This window comes from Podarcis bocagei, assembly GCF_964188305.1.
Source record: "Podarcis bocagei genome assembly, chromosome: 3".
NCBI lineage: Eukaryota > Metazoa > Chordata > Lepidosauria > Squamata > Lacertidae > Podarcis > Podarcis bocagei.
This window is the reverse complement of record NC_138127.1, coordinates 111,935,298-111,954,899: the sequence shown is the minus strand read 5'-3', so window position 1 is coordinate 111,954,899 and position 19,602 is coordinate 111,935,298. Positions and strand designations below refer to the sequence as shown.

The window sequence follows — 19,602 nt, the reverse complement described above, 5'->3', positions numbered from 1 at the left end:
ATAATAATAATAATAATAATAATAATAATAATAATAATAATTATGGCAGGGGGTTGGTCTAGATGACCCACTCTACAAATCTATGGTGTGTATGGGGAATGTTCAAGTGTTGAACCAGAGACTCTGTGAAACAAACTCTCAAGTATTTTCACGGCAAGAATTTTGTTTTGTTTGCTAGAGGCTCCTGAAGCTGTTTTAAGGGAAAACACTTGAGGAAATTAGACCGTACAAAAAGCCTTCTGGATCAGACCAATGGCCCACGGTTACGGAAATTACGGGGGGGGGCACATCTTTAAAGTTGTTAAATGTTACAAATATTATGCATAAATGTAACCTTTCGACTTGATGGCTCAGGGAAGTTACCTACCTTTAACAATCATATAAAATCAACTCCTTTGCCAGTTTCCTTCATTTCAACACTATTTTGCCCTTGGAAACAGGACTCTTTTCCCTGCCTCCTCCCCAAGTGTGAGGACATGAATACACACCTCCCACCCCAGGAAGTGCCCAGAGGTGGCAATTGCTGAGCTGATTGTTGGCCAAGGGAAGCCTAATCCCATCACCAGACATGCAAAGGAAGTTCTCTTGTACTTTGGGTGGTGGGACTTCAGAGGTGTTTGCCTGTGCTAATCTTATACCTGGGTCTCGCCCTTATGCTAATCTTGTACCAAGGACTTGTCTGGACATCTTTGCCAAGGTTGAACTAGTGTAACCCCTGTCTACCCCTCCCCTTTCGGGACATGTCAGTGATGTAGCAATGATGCATCAATGATGCTGTATGTATTGTATTCTGGGATGTGGTGGGAAAGTTCTAAAAGTCTTTGTCACCCCATCCTCGAGGTTCAAAATTCCTCTTTGAAATTGTTGCACAATAAACTTTGGTCTGCGGCTATTTGCTCCGGTTGGTGGCTGGACTCCTTCCTTTATTCCGCAGGGACCCGGGGGCTCTGCCCCACCAGCTGGGGGACTGAGCAGCCTCACACCTAGATTTTTCCCTAACACCCACCTAGTCCAGGCCTCTCACATGGGCCAAATTTCAAAGCGCTCCCTGGTTGTAAAGCTGGCATCAGCAGAAGAGCTGCTTTGGGCCCCAGGTGCGAATGATGCTCCTTGCTTCGGGCTGCTGCATCTGGCCGAACAGATCTTGCCTGCTGCCACCATCCGTGCAGAACTGTTTGCACAACTCAAATCTTAGAGCAGCAAATACCACCTGGCAGCCTGCTCTAGCATCAAGCAGGGAGCAGGTGCCCCTTCTTCCAGTTCTATGATTCCAGGCTATGGAACACCACCCCCAGAATACCTGCCTGCCTTGTTTAATTCTGTGTATGAAGGAAAGGCCTCCTTCCAAGAGAGTTCTGGAGCTGGCGTCCATCCGAGTTGTAGGCAGGCAGGCAAAAGACACACCCGTGGCCCCATCTCCCCCTCCCCAATAAAAAAGTACTGTATTTTTCGCTCTATAAGACGACCCAGACCATAAGACGCACCTAGTTTTTGGAGGAGGAAAACAAGGAAAAAAATATTCTGAATCTCAGAAGCCAGAACAGCAAGAGGGATCACTGCGCAGTGAAAGCAGCAATCCCTCTTGCTGTTCTGGCTTCTGGGATAGCTGTGCAGCCTGCATTCGCTCCATAAGACGCACACACATTTCCCCTTACTTTTTAGGAGGGGAAAAGTGAGTCTTATAGAGCAAAAAATACGGTATTTTCCTGGCACCCTTCAAAACTCTTTGGCAAGCTGAAGGGAGCAGTAAAGATGAAGAATGAGTCCCCTGCAATGCAAGAGTCCCAAGAAGGCCCTGTTCTTTCACAGAAGGAAAATTAGCCAGCCAAGGTCTCCACAAGTGACCACAGGAGCCTCTTCACAATGGGGGGGCGGCCGAGTTCATAAAATCACACAGGCGGAAGGGACCTGCGAGGGCAATGCAGGAATCACAACTGAAGTTCTTATGCAACCAGCCAAACTGCTGGAGTACGCCGAAATGGCAAAACTAACAGGAAGACAGGAATCAAGAGGATATGATTTAATAAAAATAATGGGGGAAATTCATAATTTATTTAGGAGGCCATTGAAACTTTAGCTGGACTCTGAGACTCACTTGTAATGTAACAAAAGTATGGATGATTTGAAAATTGAAATTTGGAGAATGCAAGCGCTCCAGCTGGAGAACAGCCTTTACCAAAGGGGTCCTGGGCTTTGAAGAGACTCGAACTCAGGACGCAAGGGGGAAACGTGCTAAGAGGAAGGCACGCTTGGCAAATCCACACCCTGATCAACTTCCAACCAGAAACCATTGTCCCCACTGTGGAAGAACGTGTGGATCCAGAACTGGCCTCCACAGTCACTTACAGACTCATTGTTAAAACTGTTTATGGAAGACAATTTTACTCAGCTACGAGGGATCGCCAAAGAAGAAGAAGAAATATTTTAATAAGGAACCATTCTAGGGGACGGGGGGGAAGTCAAGAAATTCAGAGAATCTCAAGAGACGATTATATAATTGTTGGATTGTAAATTTGTATTGATAAAAACAAAAAATATTTCAAAATTAAAACAAAGTTCTTATGCAACCTTTGGGCAATTCTGCTTAAATGCCTGGAATGAACCTGAGGTGGCCGTGAGCAGCTCACAGGGAGCTGCTGCCTCTGTATTTCCAACTCGCCGTCAGCACACAGAGGCAAAAGTGTGACGTTCCTTCATTTCGGCAACTGTGGGTGAGGATGTCAACACACTAGTGCCCTGGCTCCAGCCTGACTCTTCCTGGGGGGCAACGGACAAATCTTTCTAGGGAAATAGCGCCCGGCGGGTTTTCTGGGAGACAGTCCCACGCACCTGCAAAGCAAGGGGGGCAACCACCATTCCTCTGACTCTGGCTGCGTCAGGAACCCCATCCGTGAGGCCTTTTGGGGATTCGGAGGGCAGCAACTGCAGCAAGGCTTGTGAGATGCAGGTTCTGCCCCTTGTGAGAATCCCAAGATATCAGAGCGGCCTTGGCGGAGAAGGGGGGAGCCCAGGGCGCCTCTTCCTCTGGGACCCTCTGGCCAGCAGCCCCCAGGCAGAGACCCCTGAGCCCTGGGGGGGTTCGGTTCCGCCACAAGGACCGTTCCTCTCCGTGTTCCGGTTCCAGACTTTATTACAAACTTGTGGCCCAAGCCAAAGGGTGTCTGTCCAGCCTCTGGCCAGGAGGAGGAGAGAGCCTCTAGGAGACCTTCGCCTTCCGCCTCTGGGTGACCCACAGAAGGAGGGAGAGGGCGATGGTGATGGCTCCCAAGGTCCCAAAGAAGAGCAGGTAGGGGAAGGTGCCCTGGAAAAGAAAGGTCAGTTAGGAAGACTTGTCTCCTCTTGGGGCAGCCTCCAAAGCCCCCCAACACCCGAGCCAGTCTGGGGAAGGCCGGGAGGGGGCAGCGCCTTAGACTGGGGGCTGCCGCTGGACCTGGCTGGGTTGAGGGTCTGCCTTCTTGCAGAGAATCATCAATTGGTTGAGTTGGAAGGGTCCCTGAGGGTCATCTAATATAATAATAATTTATACCCCGCCCTCCCTGGCCAGAGCCAGGCTCAGGGCGGCTAACACCAGTAAAATTACAGTAGAAACATAATAGGGGGGGGGAAGCCAATTTAAAATACAGGTTAAAATGCAATTTAAAATGCAGCCTCATTTTAAAGTAGCCAATAAATCAAGACCATAAGGGGAGGGAAACATAAGGGTCAGACTGAGTCCAGACCAAAGGCCAGGCGGAACAGCTCTGTCTTGCAGGCCCTGCGGAAAGATGTCAAGTCCCGCAGGGCCCTGGTCTCTTGGGACAGAGCGTTCCACCAAGTCGGGGCCAGTGCTGAAAAGACGCTGGTTCAACCCCCTACAATGCAGGAATCTTTTTGTCCATCGTGGGGCTCGAACTTGCGACCCTGAGCCGCCCACACAGCTGCAGTGCTGGGGCACGAAAAAAGCCGCTCTGCTCCAGTTGAGTAGCACAACCCCCCCGGCCCCCTCTTTGCACCCCTCCTCTCAAACACAAAGCCCCCACCCTCTGGGGCAGCTCACCTGGCGCAGGCACTTGTAGCCGTAGTGGGGGCTGGCGCAGAGGCACTGGGGCAAGCCGGGCCCGTTGGGGGCACACGAGGAGTCCTTTGGGCACAGGTGGCCTGGGGGAGGAAGAGGACAAGGGAGCGTGACTTCCCCCACATCCTGCAGGTGAGGAACGTTTAAGAAGAGTCTGTGGGATCAGGCCAGTGGCCCAACTAGTCCAGCGTCTCGTCCTACAGTGGCCAAATACCCCAAAGAACCTCGGAGTCCAGGTAGACTGTCTCTGGACCTGGAGGTTCTAGAAGAACAGAAGAGAAGCCCGTTGGGTCAGGCTAGGGGCAAATCCAGTCTAGGGCCCTGTTCTTACAGTGGCCGACCACATGCCTGTTATGGGAAACCTGCACGCAGGATTCGACCAGCCTCCTTTCGGGCTACCAGGGCCAGGCCATGATGTCTCAGTGGGGAAGGCAATGAGACCCCCCCCCTGTGAGCTCCCCAGGTCCTTGCAGGGCTCCCCTCTGTTCCAGCGAGGTCTGAGCAGAACGTCCCACACAAGGACGTTGGTTCCTCTTCATCCTGGAGAAGAGTGACTAGTGGGGTGCCACAGGGTTCTGTCTTGGGCCCGGTCTTATTCAACATCTTTATCAACGACTTGGATGATGGACTCAAGGGCATCCTGATCAAATTTGCAGATGACACCAAACTGGGAGGGGTGGCTAACACCCCAGAGGACAGGATCACACTTCAAAACGACCTTGACAGATTAGAGAACTGGGCCAAAACAAACAAGGTGAACTTTAACGGGGAGAAATGTAAAGTATTGCACTTGGGCAAAAAAAATGAGAGGCACAAATACAAGATGGGGGACACCTGGCTTGAGAGCAGTACATGTGAAAAGGATCTAGGAGTCTTGGTTGACCACAAACTTGACATGAGCCAACAGTGTGATGCGGCAGCTAAAAAAGCCAATGCAATTCTGGGCCTCATCAATAGGAGTATAGCATCTAGATCAAGGGAAGTAATAGTGCCACTGTATTCTGCTCTGGTCAGACCTCACCTGGAGTACTGTGTCCAGTTCTTAGCACCACAGTTCAAGAAGGACACTGACAAACTGGAACGTGTCCAGAGGAGGGCAACCAAAATGGTCAAAGGCCTGGAAACGATGCCTTATGAGGAACGGCTAAGGGAGCTGGGCATGTTTAGCCTGGAGAAGAGGAGGTTAAGGGGTGATATGATAGCCATGTTCAAATATATAAAAGGATGTCACATAGAGGAGGGAGAAAGGTTGTTTTCTGCTGCTCCAGAGAAGCGGACATGGAGCAATGGATCCAAACTACAAGAAAGAAGATTCCACCTAAACATTAGGAAGAACTTCCTGACAGTAAGAGCTGCTTGACAGTGGAATTTGCTGCCAAGGAGTGTGGTGGAGTCTCCTACTTTGGAGGTCTTTAAGCAGAGGCTTGACAACCATATGTCAGGAGTGCTCTGATGGTGTTTCCTGCTTGGCAGGGGGTTGGACTCAATGGCCCTTGTGGTCTCTTCCAACTCTAGGATTCTATGATTCTATGATTCTAAGGACACAGGTCTTGTGCAGGAGAAGCTCCTGGCAGCTGGTGCCCCACAAGCCAGATGCGCCTGCCCTCACCTCCTGCAGCCCTTGGCAGGAACACAAAAGAGCTGCAGCCGTCCTTTCTAGGGTTGTGCCTCGAAGGAGACGAGTGGCTGCCCTGAGCAACTGGGCCATGTGGCACGAGGGATTCTGGGATGGCCCTGGACTCTGGACTGTTTGCCCTCCCGGGAGCTCTCTCAGCGCTGCTTGTGGCCTGATCTGAACACCAAACAGACACGGCACCATGCCCAGGTCCCAGGTCAGGTCGCTCTCGGTCCACAGGGCATTTCTGGAACCCCTGAATGGTTCAGACCCGGCTCCAGTTCCTACACTGTGGGGGTCAGGTGGGATTGCCATGAGGAATTACGAAGAATGGAGCAAGCCATTGTGTCAACGATGAAAGCATTGCCTTGACTGGGCTTGATTCATTGACAATAATTCCTGATTAAATCCCACAAGCCTCTGCATCTCTGCCCATCTTCTCTACTGTCCATTTTCTACACCTGACAGGCATGTAAAGCATTCCAAACACAGACTGGTTGCTTCACCAGGAATCCTGAGCCATAAAAATAGGAGGTAGCTTTGATGTAGCTTTTGTTAATCTTTAGATAAATCTTAAGGGCCAGGAAGAGAGTTTACATGGAGATGGTAAATGCGTCTTTCTTTCCTATGGGTTTATGAGCTCTGGGGGTACTAAATGCACTTCTACTTGGCTCCTGTTTATTTAGATTAACCACGTATGCATGCTCAGGTAGGAAATAGCTTCTTTACAGTTAACAGGATTTCTTCTGATCTGACTTTGTCCCACGTGGGGTTTTTTGAAATGCTCAGAGGAAATCTGATTGGTTCTTACAAACACCGTGTAAAAAGTTCTTTTGTGAATAAAATGACCTGGGCCAAGGGGTGGGGAGGAATTATTATTGGCAGCCCTCCCAGAGTCTTGCTGGCCAAGCCTCTGTGTATTTTATTAATCAGAGTCCAATCCTTCCTTGCTTTTCATAGAATCATAGAGTTGGAATAGACCACAAGGGCCAATGAGTCCAACCCCCTGCCAAGCACAACACTTGTGTTTTGGAACACAACACTACACACAACATCATCCTGCAGCTCTTTCACTGCGGCGGATATAGGAAGGAGTTTGGTGGCTTCCCAACGCGATGCTTCCTGTGCCCCACAGATGCCCTGGCACAGATGCCATTCCACATGAGGCTGCTCCTCCAGCACCCAAGCAGGCCAGCCCCTGCCCGCCCCCTCCATACCGAGCCCCCCTGAGCCGTTGCAGGGGTTCCTCTGGCCGTGGCAGATCCGGCTGCTCCCTTGGACGGTGACGTTGTCCCAGCCTTCGTTGCCTCCAGGGCAGTCCAGCGTCAGGGGCAGAGCTCTGCGGATCAAGGGGAATTTTGAATCTCACGGAGTCCAGGACTGGTTTCCCCCCAACTGTCCCAACAGCAGGACTTGGAAGCCATGTCCCAGGGACCTGCCCTGCAGCAAGGGGCCATGGGAGCCACAAAAAGCTTCCCGGCCACCACTAAGCTGCTGTTTCCCAGGAGGCAGCGGCACCAGGGGAACCCATCACCCTCGGGCTCAGCTGGCACAGTCCAGGAGAAGCAGGAGCCCCCAGCCCAGCTCTCCACCCCACTCACAGGGTCTGCAGGTGGGTGAAGCTCCGGAAGGCGTCTTCAGGGAGAGGCTCCAGAGGGTTGTCGGTCAGGTCGCTGCATTGAGAAGGAGGAAGCAGAGTCAGACCCTGCGCTCTGGTACGGAAACACAGGAAACGGCCTTTTGCAGAGTCAGGCCCGCTGACAGGGTCTCTCCAGGCCAATGGTTCTCATACTTTTTTCTCTGGGCCACAGAATAAAAATTTGCTTTGGCTGCACCAACTTTTAAACTGGGAAGAAATACATTGGGAAATGAAAAGAAACTGCTCCTAGGAGTGCTTCATTCAGTACAATTCCGAGCACAATTCAAAGTGTTGGTGCTGACCTTTAAAGCCCTAAACGTCATGGAACTTTGGAGTGTCAGGCATAGCCCTACTGGCTTTAGCCCAAACGTAGCAGAGTTTTCCTGCACAGCGAGGAAGCTAGTTGCGGCAGTAATGACTAGTCAGCTAGACTCAGAATAACTATTTACAGGATTTATTAAAAAGAAAAAAATAAAACCAGCAGAGTTTCTGCATACAAATAAAAGCAAAATAAACCCTCTCTTTCTCTCTCTCAAAACCATACACAGCACTTCTAACTCCTAACACACCTCACACCAAACTGTGCTAGCAATCCCTAGATAACAGAGTTGAGTGCTGCTCGTTAACCAATCAGAGCGAGTAGTTTCTAGGTCAAGCAGACCTGGGCTTTCTGCCAAGAGTAAATTGACACCAGCTGGAGTTAATTGGTGAAGCTAGAATCTGCAAGTTTCCCACGAGAACCAATTAACAGAACTGAAACCGAAACTGAACACCCCCTCACAGATTCTGCTGAACAATTAACACCAAATACACCTATGTAGAAGATCATTTTTCCAGCAAACCTAAACCCTTGCACATTCGCTTGTTCTTTATCTTTGCCAATGGTTTAGTTAACACATCTGCTACATTTTCTTCACTTGACACATAAGTACAGGTGATTACATTGTCTTGTACACAGCAACGTACATTTTGGTATTTTACAGAGATATGTTTGGAACGCGATTTGAAACCCTCTGTTTTACTTAATGTTATACAAGCTTGATTATCAATGTAAACTTGTACTGGTTCTCCACAATTTACATTTAAATCTGCTAACAAATGCTTGAAATAAATCACCTCGTTGCACAATTCACTCAATGCGGCGTACTCTGATTCCGTTGATGACACACTTACAATATTTTGCTTGCGTGACCGCCAGCTGATTAAAGCTCCACCGACCATTATGACTAGTCCTGTGACAGATTTTCTATCTGGCAAATTTCCCCAGTCACTATCGCAGTAGCAACTCAACATTTCATCCTCTGAAGAATTTAATTGTAACATATAGCCAATTGTCTGTTTGAGATACCTCAGAACTTGTTTTACCCCTTTCCAGGCATTTAGTGTGGGTTTTGAGACCAATCTACTTAATATGCCTACTGCATAGCTAATATCAGGTCTGGACCACTGTGCTATATACAATAAACTTCCAATTACAGAGTGATATACATCAGGATGTTCAAATTCAGGACTCTCATCTATGTGAAGTGTTTTTATGAAACCTGGATCCATAGGCACCGCTGCCCCTTTGCAATCCTGCATCCTGTATGTAGTCAGTAGTTGTTTAACTTTGTTCTGCTGACTAATTAGGCAGCTGCCATCTTGGGCCCAGCACACTTCCAACCCTAGATATGTCCTAACCGGGCCTAAGTCTTTTGTACACCCACCTGCAGCCTACAATCTTTGCCCCCTCAGGCGCTGCTACTGGTGTAAAGACCTTGTGCTCATTCAGAGAGGACATCTCTTCCTCCATTGCCTGTTTCCAGCGCTCTGCCTCCTCTTTTGGTAACTTTAACACCTCCTGAAAACTCTTGGGTTCTGCACTTACACTAAACACATTTGCAGTATCTGGGGAAAAACGCACTGGAGGCACTCCTTTGTTTTGTCTTTTAGATCTTCTGGGAGAAAATTTTTCTTCTGACCCACTTTCCTCCTCAGAACTATGACCTCTCTTTTGTTGCTTAGCAACTGGTCTTCCACTTTCTTGAGAGCTCTTATCTGAACTTTCCTCCCCCTCAGACTCTGACTCTCTGTGTCTACCTTCAGAGTCATGAAGCTCCTGGGAAGGTTCAAACCAAACCTCAGTATTGGCATGTAGTCTCTCCCAGCCACTATGTTCACAAAAACTGGCATTCCTGGAGATCACAATGCCATTTGTCCCTTCAGCAAAGCGGAAACCTTTTCCCAGCTCCTGGTAACCCACAAACACTAGCTGTTTGGTCTTAGGATCTCCCTTTTTCCTCATTTGTTTCGGAATTAATACCCAGGCTTTTGATCCAAACACATGCAAATGGTCAATTTTAGGTTTTTTCTGAAACAATTTAAAGTACGGGGTTGTACCTATTGTTTGATGAAAGAGCCTATTTTGGAGATAACACGCGGTGAGCATGCTCTCCCCCCAATAAGACATGGGCAAATCAGCATCATCAAGCATGGCAAACATCATATCTTGTAAAGATCTGTTTTTCCGCTCTGCAACGCCATTCTCCTCTGGGGAAAAAACGTTCGTTTTTCTATGCCCAATGCCACGCTTTTGTAACCAATCTTTAAAGGCATTTGACATAAACTCGCCGCCTCTGTCCGTCTGAATCCTTTTGAGTTTAATGGACAGAAATCTTTCCACAGATGCCACCCAGCCTTTAAACTTAGTGAACACGTCACCCTTATTCTTCATGGGAAAAACCCAAGAATAACGCGTGGCGTCATCCACAATTGTTAGTGAAAAACGCGATCCACCCCTGCTTACAGCAAATGGACCAATTACGTCCATGTGAACCAGCTGTAGCGGTGACTCACTAACTCTGTCACTTCTGGGGTAAGAGACTCTGTGGGTTTTAACCTTTTTACAGACATTACAATCAAGGTACTTGTTACAACTCTTTAAATTACCCCCATCAGCCAATTCAGACATTTTTAGTACACTTTTCCAGCAAGCATGCCCCATTTTCCTATGCAATAAGTGCACACAGTTGTCATGTATAGCTTTGTTATTCACTGCAGGCTGAGATTTACTGACTACTGCTGCAACTTGAGATCCTGCTTTAAGCCAAAACAAGCCTCCCTCTGACTTAGCAGTGCCTAAAATCTCACCAGCCTTCTTAATAATGCAACTGTCTCCTTCAAAATACACTTTAAACCCAGCTTTTAGCAAACAATCTACAGACATCAGATTGCTCCTTAATGACGGCACACAAAGTACATTTTGCAGGCACTCACGAAGACAAGGAACAAAAACTGCACCCCCCGAAATCACTTCGGATGTACTTCCGTCTGCTAGAGCCACCTGGCTGCGCTGTGCTGAGTTCTTGGAAACAAACAATTCATCTGAATTCACGATGTGGCGAGACGCTCCCGAATCGACCACCCAGACCGCTTGTTTCTCATCAGCAATCTTGACCTCGCCGGTCACCAGCTGAGCCGACTGTTTTCGTTTGAAGAATTTCTTTTTCCGCTGCTGCTGCTGCTGATCTCGTCTCTGCTCCTGCACCGGCAACTGAGACTTGACCAACTCCGGACACTGTCGTTTTAGATGCGCTGAGGACCCACATCGGAAACAACGCCTAACAGCAAACGCTGACTCCTCACCGGTACGCTGCTTTTGCTTCACCTCTGGCACGGCATGAGAACTCCTTCCAAACCGCCCGCCTGTAGAAGCCTCTGCAGCCAACGACCTTTCTTGCCTCTTCTGCCATTCTTCAATCAAACGCCCAGTAACGTAACTGACTGATAAATCATGCTCCTGCATGCCTTCTAGAGACAAAACTAAATTATCCCAGCTTTCCGGGAGAGAACTCAAAATAATAGCCACCTTCTCCTGCTGGTCTAATGCACAGTCTCTTTCCTGTAGCGCAACAAACTTTAACTGTAAACTGTGTAGGTGTTCCTGCATTGTAACCCCAGGCTGTAACATTGCCTTGTACAATGCCTTGCGAATGAACAGCTTGGAAACCGCTGTCTCACGCACATGGAGTTCTTTAAGTGCTTGCCACACACCTCTAGCTGTCTTGATTCCCCTCACATACGGCAACTGGGAATCTTCCAGCCCCAAGACAATTGTGGCCCTTGCTCTTTGGTCTTTATCGAGGTCTTCATCATCAGGCTTCGTAGGAAACTTACTCACCACTTGCCAGAGACGATCCCTCTGCAGCACTGCCTGCATGCGTTCCGACCACAGCAAGTAATTGGAGTCATTCAGACGCTCAAAAGCCATCTGAACTGGTTGTGAGGCCATCTTGAGAGCGATGTCCCTGGAACCCGGAACCAGCTACTCACGACCACCGAGAGAGAAAACAGGAACCACAGCACCCAGCACTCACACGCTGCAGCTGTTGTCCTTGTGTCCGCTGCGTCACCAGCTCACCACGGTCAGGAACCAGCCAGAGAACAACAACTTCTGGAACTACTGGAACCAACGCCGTTGATGCTGACACCACCGCAACTCAGGCTGGCAGCACAATGCCCATAACCTCATGGAACTTTGGAGTGTCAGGCATAGCCCTACTGGCTTTAGCCCAAACGTAGCAGAGTTTTCCTGCACAGCGAGGAAGCTAGTTGCGGCAGTAATGACTAGTCAGCTAGACTCAGAATAACTATTTACAGGATTTATTAAAAAGAAAAAAATAAAACCAGCAGAGTTTCTGCATACAAATAAAAGCAAAATAAACCCTCTCTTTCTCTCTCTCAAAACCATACACAGCACTTCTAACTCCTAACACACCTCACACCAAACTGTGCTAGCAATCCCTAGATAACAGAGTTGAGTGCTGCTCGTTAACCAATCAGAGCGAGTAGTTTCTAGGTCAAGCAGACCTGGGCTTTCTGCCAAGAGTAAATTGACACCAGCTGGAGTTAATTGGTGAAGCTAGAATCTGCAAGTTTCCCACGAGAACCACTTAACAGAACTGAAACCGAAACTGAACAAAACGGCCTCGGTCCAGTATATCTGAAGGAGCGTCTCCACCCCCATCGTTCTACCCGGACCCTGAGGTCCAGCACAGAGGGCCTTCTGGCGGTTCCCTCCCTGCGAGAAGTGAGGTTATAAGGAACCAGGCAGAGGGCCTTCTAGGTAGTGGCACCCGCCCTGTGGAACACCCTCCCACCAGATGTCAAGGAAATAAAGAACTATCTGACTTTCAGACGACATCTGAAGGCAGCCCTGTTTAGGGAAGCTTTTAATGTTTGATGTATTACGGTATTTTAATATTGTACAATGGGGCACCAAGACTGTGACTCAGCCCCATTCCAGGGCAGCCTAATCCCTGCATGGCGTTACGTGTGAGCAAGCAAATACAAAGCCAAGCAGAGACCAGAACTCTGTCACTCCAGCTCCCTCTGGGAAGGCGGGGGGGGGGAGGGACAGGCGACTTCAGGTTAGGACCCAAGAGCTGAATCCGCCCCACCAATCCAGCCTGAACAAAGGAGCCTAAAGAGGGCTTGGAGTGCCAGAGAGTTCCACAGGCACCTGGCTGGCCGCTGTGGGAGCAGAATGCAGGACTGGATGGGCCCCTTTGGCCTGATCCAGCAGCCAGGCTCCTCTTAGGTGTTTATGGACTCACATGAGCAAAGCCGTGCTGGCCTCCTGGAAGCTGGAACACAGGTGCTGCAGCGAGCAGTTCCCCAGATCCAGCCTAGAGGGAAAAGAGAGAGGAGCATCAGTTAACAGGAGTCCCCAGTCCCTGCCCTTCCTTCCCTCGCCCTCCAGCAGTTTTGGAGGTTGGGGGTGAAGGATGAGCTTCTCACAGCAGCAATAATATGGGGCTCACCCCAAACCTCAGCCACAGAGCCTCGCCCTTCCGTTGGGCCTTTGGAACAGCCGCCAACTAGGCAGCGTCAGGTCACAATCTGTTCCAGGCTTCCAAGCATAGAATGGTAAGAGTTGGAAGGGACCCTGAGGGTCATCTAGTCCAACCAACTGCAATGCACGTGCCCTCCAGATGTTCATCAGCCCCAGCTCCATACAGCCGTGCTGGCAGGGGCTGATGGGGGTGCTAGTCCCACAAATCTGGAGCATACCAGCAGTGCCATATTACCAAATAGCCAGAGTAGACACCGGCCTATGGTCCCCACGACAACGGATCAAAATAATATTGATTTCATCCTCAAAGAATTTTTAATTTGGAAGAGAAACTCCCATTAACTCAGAAGCCTACATTATTGCAAGGCCCCTCCCCCCCAGATTTTGACTGCCTAGGGGCCTCCACAGGGTTCATCCGGCACTGTGCACCAGGTTGGGGATAGACGCATCAGTCTTTTGGGGGGGCCACCTGAGAGCATCATCTCTTCCCCAAGGGCCCACAAGAGATTTTCTGCAATGCATCCAAGTCCAAGCGGTGATGTGGGATGAACATTTTCCTCCCTGCACCCCAGACAAGATGGCCAATTGTCAAGGGATGATGGGAGTTGTAGTCCAGCAACAACTGGGAGGCACAACATCTGTTACGCTTACCACCGTGAATGACAGGGCATTCACATCGGGCGACTGGAGCAGCTACCCTGCTGCCTAAGGTCAGAGTGACAGGTAACATTTCCCAGGTGACTATCCCTTGGGAGCACACATGCCAGGCAGAGGTGCTGCAAGTGTGACCTGGGAGACCAGAGTTTGAATTCCCACTTAGCTGTGAAGCTCGCTGGGTGAACCTTGGACCTGTCTCTCAGCCTAACTCAGGCTTCCTCACACTCGGCTCTCCAGATGTTTTTGGCCTACAACTCCCATGATTCCTAGCTAGCAGGACCAGTGGTCAGGGATGATGGGAATTGTAGTCTCAAAACATCTGGAGGGCCGAGACTGAGGAAGCCTGGCCTAACCCTACCTCACAGGGTTGTTGTGAGAATAAAATGGGGAGGGGAGAACCAAGGCCTTGAGGTCCTTGGAGGAAAAGGTGGGATATAAATAAAATAAATATTTATGCATTCTGTTCTTCAGGCATTTATTTATTAAATGTATATACTGCCCTTCACTCAAGGATAAAGCTACTATTTGCAAAGCTAAGCAAAGTCTGGTGTAGGTTCAAATTGGAACGGGGCCTGCATGTTGACACTGCTGCATCGCAGGGGCCTGGACTAGGTGATCCTTGAGCACCATAGCTGTCAACGTTTCCCTTTCTTTAAGGGAAATTCCCTGATTCCGAATAGGATTCCTCGCAAGAAAAGGGAAAAGTTGACAGCTATGCTTGGGAGTCCCTTCCAGTTCTACAATTCTATGATTCTAAAACACAACATAAAAGCAGAAGAGACTTAGAATCATTGATCCCGTCCTATGGAATAGCAGAGTTGGAAGGGACCCCAAGGGCCATCCAGTCCAAATTCCTGCGAGGTAGGAATCTCAATTAAAGCATCCAGGACATAAAAACCACACATGAACAGAAAGCAGCGCCCCTCCCGGCACGCTGACATCAGATTCGGTGACAGAGGTCTGCGTCTTCATCCCTCCCTCCGCTAAAAACTGAATCATGTCCGGGAAGGGTCCCCTTTTCAAACATGGCCGGGATTCCCTTGGCTGCAGCCCCCGGGCTCCCTCCCGGGCCGGACTCACCCCAGCACCGCGGCGGCAGCGGCCTCGCCTCCCGAGCAGCAGCAGCGGCCCCGCAGCCGAGCGCCCGGCCGGGAGGAGCACTGCGTGGCCACCGCGGAGCCGTTCCGCACGAGCCCCGGGCAGCAGCCTCCGCCGCACACCGCCGGCAGCCTCGCGTCCTTGCCGTCTCCGGCCGCCGCCGCCAGGCAGAAGCCCAGCCAGGGCAGGAGGAGCAGCAGCCGCAGCAGCGGGAAGAGGCGCCTGGGCGCAGCCATGATGCGGCACGTGACCTCGGCTCGGGAGGCGTCACGTGAGAGGCAGAGGCCCCGCCCCTCGACACGCCGCGGGCGCATGCGCAGCCACGCTTGCCGAAGGCGCAGGAACGTGCGAAGGGGCGGGGTCTGCGCTGGAGCGCGAGGAGAGGCGGGTCGCTGGATCCCGACAGGCCGGGGCAGACGCGTGTTCTCATGCGGGTCAAAAGTCCCTGTGGCGCTCGGGATCCAGCGAGACTGGCTCCGCCCCTGGAAGCTCCCCCCGAGGGAGGGCAGAAGAAGAAAGAGCCTGCAGCAGGATCAGGCCCAGGGGGGACAACACCGCCATATATATATATATATATAAAAAAACCTGCATTCCTGTACCCGTGAAAATCTACGAAAGCAAACATATATATATATATATATATATATATGAAATACCCTGCAAAGTCTGCCCAGCCACGTACATTGGACAAACAAACAGACGAATAAATGCACGTATCGCAGAACACAAGAATGCCGTCAAAAAAGAAGAAAAAACTTCCTCTCTTTACCAACACATGAAAGAAACAGGACACGAAATTAATTTTTCAGATTCCAAATTGCTCTTTAACATGGAACATCACCACAAGAGAATAATCATGGAAGCCATCGAGATAGAGAAACACCCTCACAACATGAACAAGCGTGACGACACGTCCCGCCTGCCAGACATCTGGAAATTAGCCCTCCCCACAAAAACCGACACCAGAACCAGAGGCACACAGAACGCCATCTCCAATCAACCACACCAGACCCAAACCCAGACCCTCTCCACAGATAAATTACAGACACCATCCAGTAGCCAAACCATAGTGGCACCTCCGGATGCTGCACCCCCCTGCAATCCCTACACAGATCTGGCTGGCACAGGGCACAAAACCACAGCTCGCCCCTATACACGAAGCCAAGCCAGAGCACAACTAAGTGCAGTACAGCCATCTTCTCAGAAAAACTCTTCACAAGCTCAAGAGGTCAAGACACGAAAGCTTTAGCAACTAATCCACACCTAATGACCCTCCTAAGTGGTACTCAGAATATCACTCAAGAAATCACTCAAGATATCCCTCAAGTAATTAATGAACAAAAGAAGAAAAGGCACACTAACCTGGGAACTTCCTCTCTGCCCAGAACATTGGAGGCTATACACCACACCCCCTCAACAGTATTTATAGGAACTCAAACACTGAGACCCTGCTCTGTTCTAGTAACAAGAAGCCGAAAGCACCAGCCTGAAGATGACGAGTGAGACCTCGTCGAAACGTCGCCTAGACACCCCAACTCTTACACGGGAAGACACCCGAAGACACCAAAACCTGCATATAACATATATATATATATAACATATAACATATATATATATATATATATATATATATATATATATATATATATATATATATATATATTTGCTTTCGTAGATTTTCACGGGTACAGGAATGCAGGTTTTGGTGTCTTCGGGTGTCTTCCCGTGTAAGAGTTGGGGTGTCTAGGCGACGTTTCGACGAGGTCTCACTCGTCATCTTCAGGCTGGTGCTTTCGGCTTCTTGTTACTAGAACAGAGCAGGGTCTCAGTGTTTGAGTTCCTATAAATACTGTTGAGGGGGTGTGGTGTATAGCCTCCAACGTTCTGGGCAGAGAGGAAGTTCCCAGGTTAATGTGCCTTTTCTTCTTTTGTTCATAAATTACTTGAGGGATATCTTGAGTGATTACTTGAGTGATATTCTGAGTACCACTTAGGAGGGTCATTAGGTGTGGATTAGTTGCTAAAGCTTTCGTGTCTTGACCTCTTGAGCTTGTGAAAAGTTTTTCTGAGAAGATGGCTGTACTGCACTTAGTTGTGCTCTGGCTTGGCTTCGTGTATAGGGGCGAGCTGTGGTTTTGTGTCCTGTGCCAGCCAGATCTGTGTAGGGATTGCAGGGGGGTGCAGCATCCGGAGGTGCCACTATGGTTTGGCTACTGGATGGTGTCTGTAATTTATCTGTGGAGAGGGTCTGGGTTTGGGTCTGGTGTGGTTGATTGGAGATGGCGTTCTGTGTGCCTCTGGTTCTGGTGTCGGTTTTTGTGGGGAGGGCTAATTTCCAGATGTCTGGCAGGCGGGACGTGTCGTCACGCTTGTTCATGTTGTGAGGGTGTTTCTCTATCTCGATGGCTTCCATGATTATTCTCTTGTGGTGATGTTCCATGTTAAAGAGCAATTTGGAATCTGCAAAATTAATTTCGTGTCCTGTTTCTTTCATGTGTTGGTAAAGAGAGGAAGTTTTTTCTTCTTTTTTGACGGCATTCTTGTGTTCTGCGATACGTGCATTTATTCGTCTGTTTGTTTGTCCAATGTACGTGGCTGGGCAGACTTTGCAGGGTATTTCATAGACCCCTTGGTTTTCTAACTGGATTTTATCTTTTGGGTTTCTGAGGATATTGGCTATTTTTTGGTTGGTGCAAAAGGCTGTTTTGATATTGTGTTTATGGAGGATTTTGCTAATTTTATCTGTAGTGCCCTTGATATAAGGAAGGAGGGCCATGCCATTGTTTTCTTCTGTGTCTTGGTTTTTGGGGGGTGTTTCTTTTTGGATTAGCTTCGTAACCCTGTTTTGCTGGTATCCGTTGGCGATTAACACATTTGAGAGATTCTGTAACTCAGTTGTCAAGTGGTCTTTGTCAGCCAGGCGTTTGGTTCTGGAGATGAGAGTCTTGGCTACGGAGTTTATTTGTGCAGGGTGGTGGTGTGATTGTGCATGTAAGTAGCGGTTGGTGTGTGTTTTTTTCCGGTAGATAGTGTGTCCTAGGGAGCCATCAGGTTTTTTGTAGATTAGGACGTCAAGGAAGGGAAGTTGGTTGTTGGCTTCTATTTCCATAGTGAATTGTATTTTGGGGTGTAGGCTGTTGAGATGTGTGAGGAAGCTATCTAGTTTTTCCTTCCCGTGTGGCCAAATTACAAAGGTGTCGTCAACATATCTGAGCCAAAGTTTGGGTTTGTGTTCTGACTTGTCTAAAGCATTGGTTTCAAAGTGTTCCATGTACAGATTTGCGATGACCGGTGAGAGGGGTGATCCCATAGGTGCTCCTTCTATCTGTTTGTATCTTTGTCCATTGTGGATGAAGTACGTGTTGGTTAGGCAGTGGTTGGTCAGGTCCAGGATGTATTCGGGGGGATTGTATTTGTTTTGAATGGCTGTCAAGGCTTCATTAATGGGCACTTGTGTGAAGAGAGATACAACATCGAAGCTCACAAGTAGGTCATCGGGATGTAGGTTTTGCTTCTTTATTGTTTCTATATATATATATATATATTGTTGTTCTTGAGTCCTTTAGTGGTTGGTGGCCCTGGCTGCCGCTTGTGGGAGGGAGTTCCACAATTGAATTCTGCTGCCTGAAGAAGGCTTTGCTTTCATCCCTTGCCCCTCTGGATCCTGGCACGCAGATTTTTTTGCTCCCATGTGCATCCTTCCCTCACGGGTTGTGCTGTGGGTTAAACCCCAGAGCCTAAGACTTGCCCATCAGAAGGTCGGCGGTTCGACCTCGGGGCTCTTCCTGCATGGAGCCTCCAGGGCCAGAGCCAGTCTACCTTAGAGGGGAAAAGGCGCTCTCCTCCTGGGTGCCACTGTGGGCGCAGGATCCTGGGCCGGATGGGTCCCCTTTGGCCCAATGCCCCTGCCTCAGGGCTCTTCCTGCACGGAGCCTCCAGGGCCAGAGCCAGTCTACCTTAGAGGGCACAAGGCGCTCTCCTCCTGGGTGCCACTGTGGGCGCAGGATCCCGGGCCGGATGGGTCCCCTTTGGCGCGAGGCACCTGCCTCGGGGCTCTTCCTGCATGGAGCCTCCAGGGCCAGAGCCAGTCTACCTTAGAGGGCACAAGGCGCTCTCCTCCTGGGTGCCACTGTGGGCGCAGGATCCTGGGCCGGATGGGTCCCCTTTGGCACAAGGCACCTTCCTCAGGGCTCTTCCTGCACGGAGCCTCCAGGGCCAGAGCCAGTCTACCTTAGAGGGCACAAGGCGCTCTCCTCCTGGGTGCCACTGTGGGCGCAGGATCCCGGGCCGGATGGGTCCCCTTTGGCGCGAGGCACCTGCCTCGGGGCTCTTCCTGCATGGAGCCTCCAGGGCCAGAGCCAGTCTACCTTAGAGGGCACAAGGCGCTCTCCTCCTGGGTGCCACTGTGGGCGCAGGATCCTGGGCCGGATGGGTCCCCTTTGGCTCCATGCACCTGCCTCGGGGCTCTTCCTGGTTTCTGAGGAGTCCTGCATGGAGCCTCTATGGACAAAGCCAGTCTACCTTAGAGGATTGTTAGCCTGTCCCGGGACCGGGGAGGCTGCTGCTCCCTGGCCAGCTCTGGCCCTGCCTGACTTGAGCCCTGGCCCCCGAGGCCCTCCAGGCCCCCCGCCCTGCCTCTTCCCCTCTCTGCTCCTCTGCCTCCTTCTCCGGCCCCCCGGCTCCCCCCAAGGAGACCTCCCAGCTGG

General features: G+C 50.0%; 1 protein-coding gene across 1 annotated transcript; it reads right to left on the bottom strand.

The window, feature by feature from the left end:
• Positions 1-2,401: 2,401 nt before the first annotated feature.
• ATRAID (all-trans retinoic acid induced differentiation factor) lies at positions 2,402-19,389 on the bottom strand (the record flags this gene model as incomplete). Its single annotated transcript, XM_081187132.1, has 7 exons — positions 2,402-3,301; positions 4,037-4,137; positions 6,887-7,008; positions 7,271-7,342; positions 12,903-12,974; positions 14,879-15,418; positions 19,127-19,389. The coding sequence occupies 7 exons, from the start codon at positions 19,387-19,389 to the stop codon at positions 3,197-3,199; spliced, it is 1,275 nt and encodes a 424-aa protein (XP_081043258.1). The 3' UTR covers positions 2,402-3,196.
• Positions 19,390-19,602: the final 213 nt, after the last annotated feature.